The sequence below is a fragment of the Muscardinus avellanarius genome (genome assembly GCF_963383645.1).
Source record: "Muscardinus avellanarius genome assembly, chromosome: 14".
Lineage (NCBI taxonomy): Eukaryota > Metazoa > Chordata > Mammalia > Rodentia > Gliridae > Muscardinus > Muscardinus avellanarius.
The window spans coordinates 22,351,785-22,366,142 of NC_137800.1; the positions used below are offsets into that span (position 1 = coordinate 22,351,785).

General features: G+C 34.9%; 1 protein-coding gene across 1 annotated transcript in view; it reads right to left on the bottom strand.

Moving 5' to 3' along the window:
* The window catches only part of NEK1 (NIMA related kinase 1), a gene marked incomplete at both ends in the record, with an annotated part of 144,046 nt that overhangs the window by 87,954 nt on the left and 41,734 nt on the right, over positions 1-14,358 (bottom strand). Inside the window, 3 exons of the mRNA XM_080710226.1 lie at positions 2,063-2,165; positions 8,966-9,097; positions 9,178-9,338. Of these exons, the coding sequence (XP_080566352.1) occupies positions 2,063-2,165; positions 8,966-9,097; positions 9,178-9,338 (396 nt within the window). The remainder of the gene's footprint in view (positions 1-2,062; positions 2,166-8,965; positions 9,098-9,177; positions 9,339-14,358) is intronic.

The following is a 14,358-nucleotide window of genomic DNA, read 5'->3' on the forward strand; positions in this document are numbered from 1 at the left end:
AAGGACAGGCTGATGCTCTGGGTGACTGGTGAAACTACAAAGAATGAAAATCTTTTAAGCCCACAAACTATGTGTGCTGGTAGAACATCCATCTGTCCCACCTACACTCTGTTCTCACTGAAGATGCAGAGGACAGGTCAAGACAGTAGTACACGCCCATCTTCCTGGGGCCACAAGAAAACAATGAACTGTAAAACTGACATATCCAAACACACTATCAGGAACACTGTTGAGGAGCGCCAACACTAACAAAAATGGAAGAAACCGAAGTAACATAGCAAATAATGCACCAAGAACAAGACTACAATAACTCTAGTATTAAGAAAGAGGGAACACAAGTAGTTTTAGGAAAATGAATTAGAATTTATGGGCATGCAAACACAAATTTTGAAATAAAAAGAAACTCACTAGATGGGCTGAGTATCACATAAACAAAACTAAAGAATATATCATATATCAATATATCATATATCAAAACTAAAGAATATTCTGAGATTAAATCTTGGAAAGCCTACTCATTATTTTTAAATATTTAAAATAAAAACCTATAATCAAAATTCCTGCTCCAATTAACAGGGGATAGGGGAAAAAGAAAAGTCAGAAGGTTTTCTTCTAGAGGAAGGATACAAATACAGATTAATTTTAGATATTAGGAAAACAACTGAAGTGTGTGTGTGTGTGTGTGTGTGTGTGTGTGTGTGTGTGTGTATGTTAAAAAAAGCAAAGTGTAACCATTCAAAGCATACTTTCTATGACATAATTTGAAAATTTTTTTTTTACTGAATAGCTATATTTATAAATTCACAAAGTTACTACTTAAGAACTCACAACAGCTATGTAAAAAGTCTAATCAAAATATATTACTAACTAACTGGGCCATGCCTACATGAGCAGGATGCTTCATGAGGTGCTGAGCTGATAGAAACAATCATTGAGAGAGAAAAAAAAATAATCAGCCATTTTTTTGTGAGTAAAAGGTCAAAAGTTATTGGTGTGCCTCTACAATGCAGAACTATTAAAAATTTGAACTGAGCCGGGCGTGGTGGCGCACACTTGTAATCCCAGTATTCGGGAGGCTGAGACCGGAGGATCGCGATTCGCAGACAGCCTCAGCTACTTAATGAGGCCCTCTGCAACTCAGTGAGACCTGGTTTCAATATAAAGAATAAAAAAAAAAAAAATAGGGCAGGGGGTGTATCTCGGAGGTCAATTGTTCCTGGGTTCCATCCCCAAACCCGCAAAAAAAAAAAAAAAAAAAAAAAAAAAAAAAAAAAATTGAACTGAAAAGATGATCCCAAAATGTACTATTTTATTGATTTAATTTTGTTAACTGCCATAACTGGAAACTTTAATGTAATTTTGTTTCTAATTTGCATTTGAGCAAATAGATAGTTGCACATATATTTACCAAAATATTTATTTCTCATTGTTCTAAAATTCTTTGCTATTTAAAAGTATTTAAAACTAAAAGCATATTGGGGAAAATATAGCAATTTTAGAATTTAAAGAAACTACTCTGAATATTTGAGTTATCATATCTATTTCTACTCTTTTTAAATATTAAAGTAACAATACTATTTCACCTTTGGTTTAAATGATATAGCAGAAGATACATTAAATAAGATACATAGAAAGCTGGGCATGGTTGGCGCACACTTGTAATCCCAGCATTTGGGAGCTGAGACAGGAGGATAGAGGTTTTTGGACAGCCTCAGCTATTTAGTGAGGCCCTTTGCAACTCAGTGACACCCTATTTCAAAATAAAGAATTATAAAAAATAGGACTGGGGGTGTAGCTCAGAGTTAGAATGTCCCTGGGTTCTATCCCCAGTACTGGAAAAAAAAAAGATTGTGTGTGTGTGTGTGTGTGTGTGTGTGTGTGTGTGTGTGTGTGTGTGTATACATATATCTTTTTATACACTTTGAAAAACCACTTTTGAATATCTTTACTTCCTATTATTATGGATAGATTGATAGATAATAATTTTTATTTATACTTACATCATTCCATACCATTACTTTGAATACTAGTATGTTTAAAAATCTCAAAATAAAAATCATACCATATGTCCTTCGGCTCGTGCTTTATTCTGCATAGCTTCTCGTTTTCGCTGCAGGAATTCTTCCACTTGTTTAGCTCTTTCTACAGATATCTGCCCTTTTTGCCTAATTTGAACAAATCACAAAAGTCAAAAATTCTCAACACTGTATATTTCAGATAGTTAGAAATTATACTTAACTCTAAATACCTTTTTATTGAAGAATATGAAAAGAAGCTCACACAAAGTAAGACTTTCCTCTGTAATGAAAACTCACTATGTATGTATTGGTAACTGCAATCTCAGTCAAATTCTTTACTATTTTAAATAGAGATAAAATCTATTCCAAGTCTTGCCAAGAAGTTTCCTTTTACTTTATTTGATCTATTCTACTTATAGACATATCAGATTATTTTAGTCTAAACTTTATAGAAGACTCAAAGTTTCCAGGTTTAGTTCAGAACTGTATCAAACATAATTTTCTCTAATCAGCACTGAAGTGAAACAAAAGCAGTAAAGTAGCAATTTTAAAGAATAAAGTGTTTACTTAAGTATAAAAATACAGAAAAAAGCTATTTCTGAATTCCTTGAATATCATGAGTATTAAAAAGTAAAATGGATATGTTAAGAAAAGAATTAACAGCACAGTTATTTTTCTGATCTTCTCTAATGTGATTTCTGTGTCTTTCTCTGACAATTATAAAAATATAAACGTGCTGAGCTTAGACTATAAATAAAAATGAATAAAACCCTTTGGAGGTGAAGAAAAAGGGTGAGTAAATACCTGGCTGCACTTCTACTTGATTTGACTAATATAGCATATAAACTTCCTATAGCCTCTCTTTGGGACCATAACTAAGTTATGTCCTGAAAAGTACATGAAATAATGTCTTTTTTTTTGTTTTCCAAAATTAAAATACTTTCAATTTTATTGTCATCCCAATACGATTCCTTCTGACACTGACTTTCTGAATTTTAGTCTTTACTCCTAAGTCCACCTCACATCCACAGGCATCATAACAACCTCTTGGCCCTTAACCTTCAGTGTTTTGGAAGCCCTGCCCTGTCAGGGTGGACACCACTCAGCCTTTCCATGGTCCACCCATCACTCCTCAGCCACCCAGCTCTGAGTAGGGCACCCTTAGGGCCCCCGGGGAGTCATTAGCATGGCTTCTGTTCCCATTGGTCCCCTTACTTGGCATCCCCATAGTGTTCCCAATATCTACACAGCTCCCATCTGCTTTTGGAGGCCCTCTCCAAGCCTTTACTGTGGTATTTATTATTGCAGTTGCAAAATTAAATACTTTCAATTTTCATCCTCAAACACTAATTTTCTTAACATTTTTGGCAACAACTACTAACTGAAACATACAAAATGTTTTAATGTAGTATTAAGCTATAAAAACTTAAAATCTACTCCATCACATAGCTAAGAAAGACAGTGGTCTAAGTTTCATTTACTTTAAATGGTACTTAAAAGAGATTCTTGTAAATTTTACATCACAGAAATTTTCTAGGATTTAGGTAATCTCTATAGCTGGTTTTAAGAGCCCATTACTATGAGTCTCAAATATGTCTGTGTAGTTAACGTTAATCTAGTTTCACATAACTAAGTGCAGAAACATATCTCATCAAAGCCATGTTAGCCTGAGTGGGCTGAGAATAATGAGAAATTTGCTCAAGCCTCTAAGGTGCACACACCCTCTCCTCCAGCAGACATGTTATGCACTTATATGAGATAATAAAGTACATCTGGTCTGAATGCTACATATCTCTGTATATACTCATGTAAGACTATATCCTGCTTTGTCACAGCCTCAATTATATAAACCTGACCCTGAAGAGAGTAGATGAACTATCAAGTGCCATGCTCAGACATGATATCTGGAACTGTGCCACTACTAGTAAGGCTCTTTTTGGGGGTCCTGGAAGCTGAAACCACTATATGCAGTTATGTAAAATAGCTGCTCGCTCAGCTGTGTATCCTGACTCTATTAACTTCCTCCTTTAACCTTTACAGGAATAAAACATGTTTGATTTCCCATTCTAGGATATTATCTATATACAGCATTTGTCAGTTTGAACCTCTGTTTGGGATATGTTAATATAGCAGTTGCACAGAATTATTTTACTAATGATTTACTTATACAATATAGTTTTCATTTATGAATTTCCATACCATTTATGTATTCATAGCACTTCCTGCTTTATGTATTTACATAATTGTTTCATTTCCTAACCTGGCTCAAATAAGCAAGTTTACATTTCTGGTCACTTTCAAACACAAACTTAAAACCTATAACACATTATTATCATTATAATTGTTAATTTTGTGGCATTAGTGACTGAACACTGGGACATTCTATCTCTGAGCTACACCTCTAGATCTAGTTTTTAAATTTTGAAATAGAGTTTCACTAAGTTGCTGAGGCTGGCTGCGAGCCGGTGACCTTCCTGTCTCAGCCTCCTAAGTACTAGTATTATAGGTGTATGCCTCCATGTTTGGCTTTGGAACAGTTCTTTTAACACTATTAATTCTATTAAACAAATATTAAGTATCAACTATTTGGCATATTGTATTTGTCTCTGAAGATAAAAAGATGAGTAAAATAGAGTTCCAAGAAGCAAAGTTGGGTCAACGAATGAAAATCAATGGTGGTTTATACAAGTCTGTGAATCCTTATGTTTAAAAAACCTACATGCTAAGTATCCTTTTTATTTTTATTTTTTAATTAATTAATTAATTAATTTTGGTGGTACTGGGGTTCCTGGAAGCCCTTCTACCTCCGGGCTACACACCCAGACCTATTTTTACATTTTTATTTGGAAACAGTGTCTCCTAAGCCAGCGCGCGCGGCTGGCTTCGAACCTGCGTGATCCTCCTGTCTCTGCCTCCCAAGCGCGGGGATTACAAGCGTGCGCCACCACGCCCGGCTAAGTATCTTTTTATATGCATTATTGTCCACTACTTTATCTACATGAAAAAAACTTGTAGCTCCCATTCTTACATATTCTAGCTCATGTTATTCTTCTTACTATTTTCTAAAGTAGTAAAACTGCTAAACTGGGCACAAACTACATATTTATGCCAGACTCATGAGAATAAAAAAGACAATTTACTTAACATTCTCTTAATTAGCACCATTGAGAATATGCAAATGCTCTAGATTATGTACTTTTTAGTTCCAAAACTTTATATCAGTAAACATTAACCTGGACTAATAATAAAAATGATAATAGGAACATTAGAAAAACAAATGTATAGTATAAAATTAGGAATTTGGATAGGAAAATGCAAAAACATTAAAGTGAATTAAAAGTGTTTTATATAACAGGAAAAGGGATATTAAACAATGATATAACGGAACTCTGGTGTTCTTTTACTGAGAAATAATTATTCTAAGATAAACTATTTTTTTTCCTGTGGTACTGAGGGTGGAGCCCAGGGGCTTTTCTACCTCCGGGCTTTACCCCCAGACCATTTTTTATACTTTATTTGGAAACAGCGTCTCACTAACTTGCGGAGAGCCTCACTAAGTAGCTGAGGCTGGCTGTGAACCTATGTGTTCCTCCTGTCTCAGCCTCCCAAGCGCGGGGATTACAACCATGCGCCACCTTGCCTGATAACAAACTTTTATTTTTTTAAATTCTGAAAAGAAAAAAAGTTCTTTTCTTATAAATGCATAAAGAAGTGGCAAGATCTGCATGGGAACTTCACACCTCGTAATAGTGGCTCAAACTCTTTACTGGTAAGGGAAATGTAAAAATTTTGAAGAGTATTCTAAATGGAATGTTTTAAGAGGTGAAAACAACATAAAAATAGGCATTGCTTGAAGTAACAGATAATTTCAGAATAAAAATGAATTGATATGATTACTTTGGAAAAACTGGTCTATGGTTGATCGTGATGAGAAAATGATGCAGAGAGTTTGCTCATTAAGTCTGCTCTTCTGTTTAGAGGACAATAATATCTATTTGATGGATGCAACTGTCAGCTTTACTTAAATAAGCAATACAGAGGAGGAGACACGAGAAACTAAAAGCAGTAGAAAAGCACAAATGTTAAAAGGCATCCAATAATTTATTATAGTCTTACAAGCCTTGACATCTGAATATTAAAAAGCTAAAAAATAATATAGTAAAAACATAATATAAAGAAAGTCACACTAGCCAGAGTTACAAGAGAAGAAAAGAAGAAAATAAATTATATCATAAAGGAACAAGCAAATATGGTGACCTAAAATATGAGAAAAGAGAATTTTAAAAAGTCCTAGATGACTATAGTTTCAGTTTGCTGATTCAGCTTGAGTTAAGGAAAAGAAATGACCAGGAATGACAGTGATGTACAAATCACAGTGAGCACCAATTATGACAGTGTACAGAAATGGCCATTAAAAAGTTGGGTGTGGTGGCATAGAATCCCAGCTAACTGGGAGGTTTAGGCAGGAAGATTGCTTAAAGCCAGCCTGGGCAACATAGCAAGACTGTCTAGAAGAAAAAAGAAGAAGAAGAATATGCAGACTCAAGGAATCCTTAGGTACTAACTAGTCCAAGTTTTCACTGAATAAAAGTATTCTCATATTACCATTTAAATACTGCTTACAGCTGGGCATGGTGGCGCACGCTTGTAATCCCTGTGTTTGGGAGGTGGAGACAGGAGGATCACATAGGTCAGGTTCGAAGCCAGTCACGCTGACTTAAGAGACCCTGTTTCCAAATAAAAATATAAAATAGGTCTGGGAGTGTAGCCCGGAGGTAGAAGGGTTTCCAGGAACCCCAGTACCACCAAATAAATAAATAAATAAATAAATAAATAAATAAATAAATAAATAAATACCGATAACACACTATCATTTAAATCTCTGGTAAGTATTTTAGTTTGAAAGTATTTACTAAATCCCATGAAAGCCCGGCGTGGTGAATGCTTGTAATCCTAGCATTTGGGAGGCTGAGATGGGAAGATCATGGCTCGTGGACAGCCTCAGCTACTTAGTGAGGCCCTTTGCAACTCAGTAAGATCTTGTTTCAAAAAATAAAAATAAAAATACAAAATGGGGCTGGGGGTGTAACTTGGAGGTAGAATGCCTCTAGGAATGCCTCTAGGGTACATCCCCAGTACTGCAAAAATAAACAAACAAAAAATAAAACAATGAAGGTAAATCCCTTGAACAGCCTTCATACTGGACTGAAATATATTGCTTTACTTCTTTAGTCATGGTAATTCTACCTTGTGGAAATATAAAGAAGTCTAATTCCTCTTCTATATAATAAGCCAAGCCCAATTTTTCTACTCCTGACACTATATTGCCTACATAACAAAAGTTGTTTATAATATGATATCTGAAACAAGAAGGCAGAGTATCACCTTACAAGTTAAACCTTAGCTGGTAACTAAGTGACTCAAGTTGTTTAATGTTCTGCACATGCCTACAAATGACTATGAAAGTGCTGCACGTGCTGACTTTATTGATAGGGAGGTTGTGCATGTATAGAGAAGGGGTATATAGGAACCCTACTTTCTACTCAGTTTTGCTGCAAACCTAAAATTTCTCTAAAAATAAAGCTTATTAATTAAAGTGCACATATACTAGAAAGATCAAGAACACAGGAAGATAAAAACCTCACACAAAATTTGTTTCACCAGTCATCAAAAATAAGCATAGTGGGCCGGGCATGGTGGCACATGCTTGTAATCCCCGCGCTTGGGAGGCAGAGACAGGAGGATCGCGCAGGTTTGAAGCCAGCTGCGCGCGCTGGCTTAGGAGACCCTGTTTCCAAAATAAAAAAAATGTAAAAATAGGTCTGGGAGTGTAGCCCAGAGGTAGAAGGGCTTCCAGGAACCCTAGTACCACCAAAAAAAAAAAAAAAAAAAAAAAAAGCATAGTGTCTGTAGACTTCCTTTCTCAAAAACAGAACAAATATCTATAATTAGCTTCATACCTCAGGCTTCTGTATAAAATATGTAATGTATTCATAGTGTTATTTTATACTTAATTCAATGATTAAACTCAAGTACATTTATTTTAATGTTCTCAATTATATTTTAATCTTTTATAGTGAGGGGAAGGAATCATAATAACTTTTATAACACCTTAAAATTGCAATAAGGAAAAGATGATGTAATGAAAATTTCACGAAATGTTACCTGTTCAATAATTCACCAGAATGTTATATAGATGAAATGAAAAAAATACATGTCTAAAAAACCATATGCATATTTAAGAAAAAAGTACTATGCAAATTATCGATATTGCCAGTTACCAGTTACCATTATTAAATAACTCAACTGGAGGACAGGAAAAATTTGGACAACAGTCATGAAGAGGTATAAATTAGAGATGAGAGGAGGAGGAAACAAAATAAGACAACAAAGAGGAAAGTGGATTATAGGCGATGAGAGAGACAAAAGTATGCTCTGGAGTTTTGCATAAAGTGTGATTCCATTTAAATTCATATTTTCATTTATTTAAAGCAAGTGATGAAATTATTGCAATCATATGTTGGCTGAAAGTTATCATGTACTCCTTTAAATAATATGCTCAATCTAAAATCGGGTATGGTGGCCGCATGCTTGCAGGCTTGTAATCCCAGCATTGGGAGGCTGTGACAGGAGGATTGTGGTTCCCGGACAGCCTCGGGGTTCCATCCCCAGAACCACCAAAAAAAAAAAAAAAAAAAAAAAAGACAAAAATATGCTCAATCTAAACCTAATAAGCCACAAAAATCAGGCTCAATTGCAGAGTTACATGTATTTGTAATGCAATTAAGAACCAAATCTGCACCTGAGAAAACTATTGCATCCAGGAAGCAAAGGAAATAGTCTATGTAAACAATGGAGAACACATCTAGGAACGTAGGTATGAAGCTGTATGTGACAAAAGACAAAATTACACACACGGTGAATTCATGGATTGTCACAGTCCCAACCTGTTTGCATTGGCTTGTTTAGACACGGCCTTCAATCTTTTCAAAGTTTTTCTAATAGCATCAGCATCAGGGAAATGGTGATGACCTGCAGCCCCATTAGGAAATCCTGGACGAACTCCAGGTGGAATTCCTCTGTAGATAAATATGCACAGTGACTTTCATTACTTTCTCTGAAGCAAAGCATAAGCAACTTCTGCAGAACGTAGGCATACCTTTCTGAATGCCCTCGGCCGTGGATTTCTCCTTTCCATTTTGCTTCACTTTCTTCTGCTCTTTGTTGCTGCATTTGATCAAAAATGGCATGGTAATGTTCATATTGTCCTCGAGAAGAAGATGATGATGGAATAGCCCCTCCACTGCCGAAAAAGGGAGCCTATGGATTAAACAAAGATGTTTACCTTATAGGACCTAAAAGGCCTAACTGTTCTCAAGAAAAAGTAAATTTCAATACTCAAATTTTAAAAAGCAGTTGCCTAATTTGAGTGTATAAGTAAACATATAGCGTGAAGCATAATGTTTCTTGTTAACTTACTAATATAAACTAATATTCTTGGTAACTAACAATAAGGCATAATTTAATAAGATAAACAAAAACATTAAAATGTCACTAAATTCATGTAAATATAAAAAAACTGGCCTTAATAAGTTTGGAAACAAGCTTACAGCATATATCTATATAAAGTTTAAATATATATATTGTTGAAAAGTAAACCAGAACCTGTTTATATATATAATATTTGAAATTACATCTAGCAATATTTGCATATGTCTTTTAATATATTTTAAATCCATTTATCAAGTAGATATGAAAATATATACATTATTGTAACATATTCTATGTATAGATAAAAGAGGCAAAATATCCTATCTATCCTTAAGTAGATTTTTTTAAGAAGTTGGCAAAGAATACACAGAACTTCTGGGTATGGTAGTGCACATCTATAATCCCAGTATTTGGGAGTCTGAGAGAGAAATAGCGCAGGTTTGTGACCAGCCTCAGCAAATTACTAAGACTCTCAGCAACCTAATGAGACCCTGTTTCAAAACAAATAATAAAAATGGCTGAGAATGTAGGTCCCAGGTAGAATGCCTCTGGATTCAATTCATAGTACCATAAAACAAACCCCCAAAACAAAAAAGAATGTACAAAACTAGAAAAAATGTTCCAATCTTGTGGTAAATGAATGTCAGTAGGAATATTCCAAAGTAGTAATTACTAAGTAAATTCATAAAACATAAAACAATTATCAAAAGCAAAATCTCTACTAAAAAAAATCTTAGAAAAAATACATGTAACCTGGCATTGGTTGCAATATAACAAGGAGAGTAGATATGAGTAAAAGTATTAAAATAAAAATAAACAAGATGTGTATGTTGGAAGCTAGAGATAAATGGAAGGAGGTAGGATAACAAATATAATTAGAAGGAAGACATAGGGAATGTTAAACTTGACAATAAAATGTTGGTATAACTAAGTGCTACTAATCCTGGCTATATACATTCCTATAATAAACAACAGAAAGCATTTCTAAACTTTCTAGTAGTAAGTATATCAAAACATTTTCTAAAAGGTCAGCAGTCAATATTATGCACGACAAACAGAAACAAGAGAGATCAAAATAGTAAAATCTGTTAGAGGGCTGCTGCAGGGATATCAAGCCAAAAAGACCAGGGGCAAAGAGAGGAATTAAATGAAAAAGTAAGTGCTGACTGGTCTCGGGATTCTCTGCAGGAAATGACACAAGATAAAGGTAAAGACAGGGAGACTCAACCACGGAGACAAAAGAAGCCAGCCACATGAAAACCAGTTAGGAGACAGAGATGCTGAAAAAGGAAGAGTTAAAAGTAAGTCAAAGAGTATAATATCATAGACTTTATGGTGGAAGAGTTTCATTGAGGAGAGGAAATCCATAATATTAAATGCAGAGATCAATAGCACTGAAAAAAAAGACAGATATGACTAATGGTAAGTGGTTGCCTATAAAATAACCACTATTTATTTAGAAATGATAAGAAAAGAAGCCAGAATACTGAGTAAGGGAGGAAGAGCTTCCTGGTGAAAACATCTTAAATAAGAACCCTGGAAAAGATGCAAAGAAAATATCAGAATAAAATAAGAAACTCCAGTGTAACTCAATGAAAGGAAATCTGCTTTAACATCATGGTAATAGAAAGCAGATAATCTTATGAGAAAGCTTGGTTTAAAAAAACCAATTCAATATATATATATATATATATATATATATTTGGGGGGGGGTCTGGGGATGGAACCCAGGGGCATTTGACCTCCGAGCTACACCCCCTGCCCTATTTTTTATTCTTCATTTTGAAACCGGGTCTCACTGAGTTGCGGAGGGCCTCACTAAGTAGCTGAGGCTGTCCACAAACTGTGATCCTCCAGGTCTCAGCCTCCCGAATGCTGGGATTACAAGCGTGCACCACCACGCCCGGCCAATTCAAGATATTTAGATCTAATTAAAGATGTTCACATAACAAGAGATGAAAGCTGATAAGAATAGAAAAGGTAAATAATCAAGCAGGAAATATCAAGGAGGTACTCACATATTCTGTTATAAGGTGGTCATGTTTCCTATGAAACCAATTACTCTTTTAGTCCAGTACTAATATCCTGACAGAGTGTTCTAGTCTTCCTCATTAGCAAAAGCGAAAGCAGGCAAATATTTCTGAAAATGCTTATAATCAAAATAATGTTGAATAATAAAAATATGTGATTTTTTAAAAATCACCTTTATTGAGGTATGACTTATATACAGTAAAATCCACCAATTATGAGCATAGCTAAATGCATTTCAAAATGTGTACACATTCGTGTGTGCATCGGCACAATCATAATTACCCCAGAAGGTGCCCTCCTGGTCCTGTCTAGGTACTACTCTCACCACCAGAGGCCGCTGCTCTGCTTTGTCACTGTGGATGGACTGGATTTGCCTTTTCTGTGATTTCACATAAATGGAATTGTACAGTATATATTCTTTTGTCTGGCTTCCTTAACTCAGTATATTTTTTAAATTGGCCCATGCTGTTGCATGTATAAATAAACAATTCATTTTATGCTAAAAGTATGATAATGAATGCATTTTCAAACAATAGATACACTCCTTATATATAATGATCACCAAGTGATCTAGATCATATATGTGGAACATATACTTTCTAAAAAACACATTCCTATGAGACATTAAAAAACAGAAAAAGCAAAGAAGTTCTATATTTTTCAAATACTAAGTAATCAAAGTCAGTCAGATATTTCTACTGTGAGTACTAAAGCCTATTTAGAGGTCCACCATAAATGGTAGGGCATGGCGGGACGCTTTTGTAATCCCAGCTACCTGAGAGGCTACAGCAGGAAGACTGAAAATTCAAGACCATCCTGAGCCACTTAGATCCAGTCTCAAAATAAAAAATAAAAAGGGGTAGGGCCATAGCTCAATGGTAGATTTCCAAGGATTTAATCCCTAGTACAAAAAAGGAGTACATAATAATTATATTAATTTTGAAACATTTCCCTTAATATTTACTTTTCATTTGATCTTTATTTGGGGGATTTCCTTAATTTGATTCATATTACACTGAGCCTCTAGGTTCTTAGCAATCATACAAAAAGCAAATAACTTTATAAGATAAATATTTCAAACTGAGAAATAAGTATGGAAACTAACAGAATTTGCTTTAAGTCATGGGAAATAAATTGCTTTATTAATCCTTAATAAAACATTACAGAAGTGTGTAAAGGGAAGTAATAATCACTAAGCACATAATATCTAACTACTAAAAAATTGTCTTAATTAGTTATCAAACAAGACTATTTATAAAACTGGACTTTTAAGCTGGGTGTGGTAGCACAGTATTTGGGAGGCTGAGACAGAAGGATCTCAGTTCATGGCCAGCGTTAGCTACTTAGTGAAGCCCTCTGAAACTTACTGAGACCCTGTTTCAAAATAAAAGAATAAAAAAATTGGGCTAGGGGTGTAGCTCAGAGGTAGAATGCCCCTGGGTTCAATTCCTAGCATCTCAAAAAACACAAGAAAACAAAACATATCCTGGACTTTTAGAACTTATGAACACTTTAGACATCACAGAAAAGATGCTCTATTACACAGAATATATATATATATATATATGAAAAAGCATCAGAATCTCACCATTAGTTATGGACTACACACAAAGTGCTGGATGAGATCCTTAGACTTACAATTTGGTTTTTACTTCCTAATCACATACAATATAGGGTGAGCTGATTTTAGAATGGACCAAATTCTGTCCAAATTACTCTTTATCATTCAAGGAGTAATAAATTCTACTTGGATAAAAATAAATGACTAAAGACATTATAAGCCTACATTAATAGAGACTTGTAAAAGTGACTCAATTATCAATATGTAGTAATATGATAAACTGCATCTCTAGACACTAAAAAGCATATACATTAAGAACAGAACAAGCAAACAAAGTTTTATTCAAATCAGTAACCTGGAAAAAAGAAAAAAGAATGGTAGTCAATTCAACTTGATAAATACATACTGTATGCCTCAATAACAATGTTAATGGGCATAAGTCAGGTGAATTTACAGTTTAAAAACATGCTGATTCTGACTCAAGTCATTAAAATGACTGTACAGAAGAATAATAGTGCATTCACTTTCTATTGCTGTGTAGCAAATTAGCACAACTTAGGAGCTTACAACATCAGTTTATTATCTCTTGGTTTCCTTGGCTCAGGAGTTTAGGTACATTTAGGGGAGTCCCCAGCTCAGGATCTCACCAGGCAGAAATCAAAATGTTATCCAGGGCCTTAGTTCTCAATGGAGGCTTCAGGATATCTTCCCAGCTCACTTGGTTCTTGCAAAATTTATCATTTGTTTGTGGCTATCTGACTGAGGTCACCATTTTCTCCCTACATATTTGTCAGGACTATTATCAGCATCTAGAGGCCATCTAAAGTTTTTGCAACTCCAGTGTTTGTTGTCTTGCAAGCCAAGAGAAGTTGCTCTCTTTGGACTTTCTTTCCCTTTCCAGTCGGCTGTGAGGGGAGCCTTATGCATAATGCAATCATGGGACTGACTGTCCCATAACCACTTGCTCCATACTTTAATCAAAGAAGCTACTATACCACCATATTTACAGTTTCCACCCAAAACTCAAGGGGAGTGAATAGAAGGCATCTACACCATGGCTTAGGAATCTTGGAGATCACCTTAGAATTTGGCTAATCACAGATGGTCCATGATCAAAGTAAGAAGTACAAGGCTCGGCCTGATAGTAGAGATTGAAAAAGAAATCGTGATGTGAGCTCTTGGTAGCCAAGCTCCAGGCATTGTACTCAGGGGGGAAAATTAATGAAGAAATGAAAACTCTAAAAATTTAAGTAACTT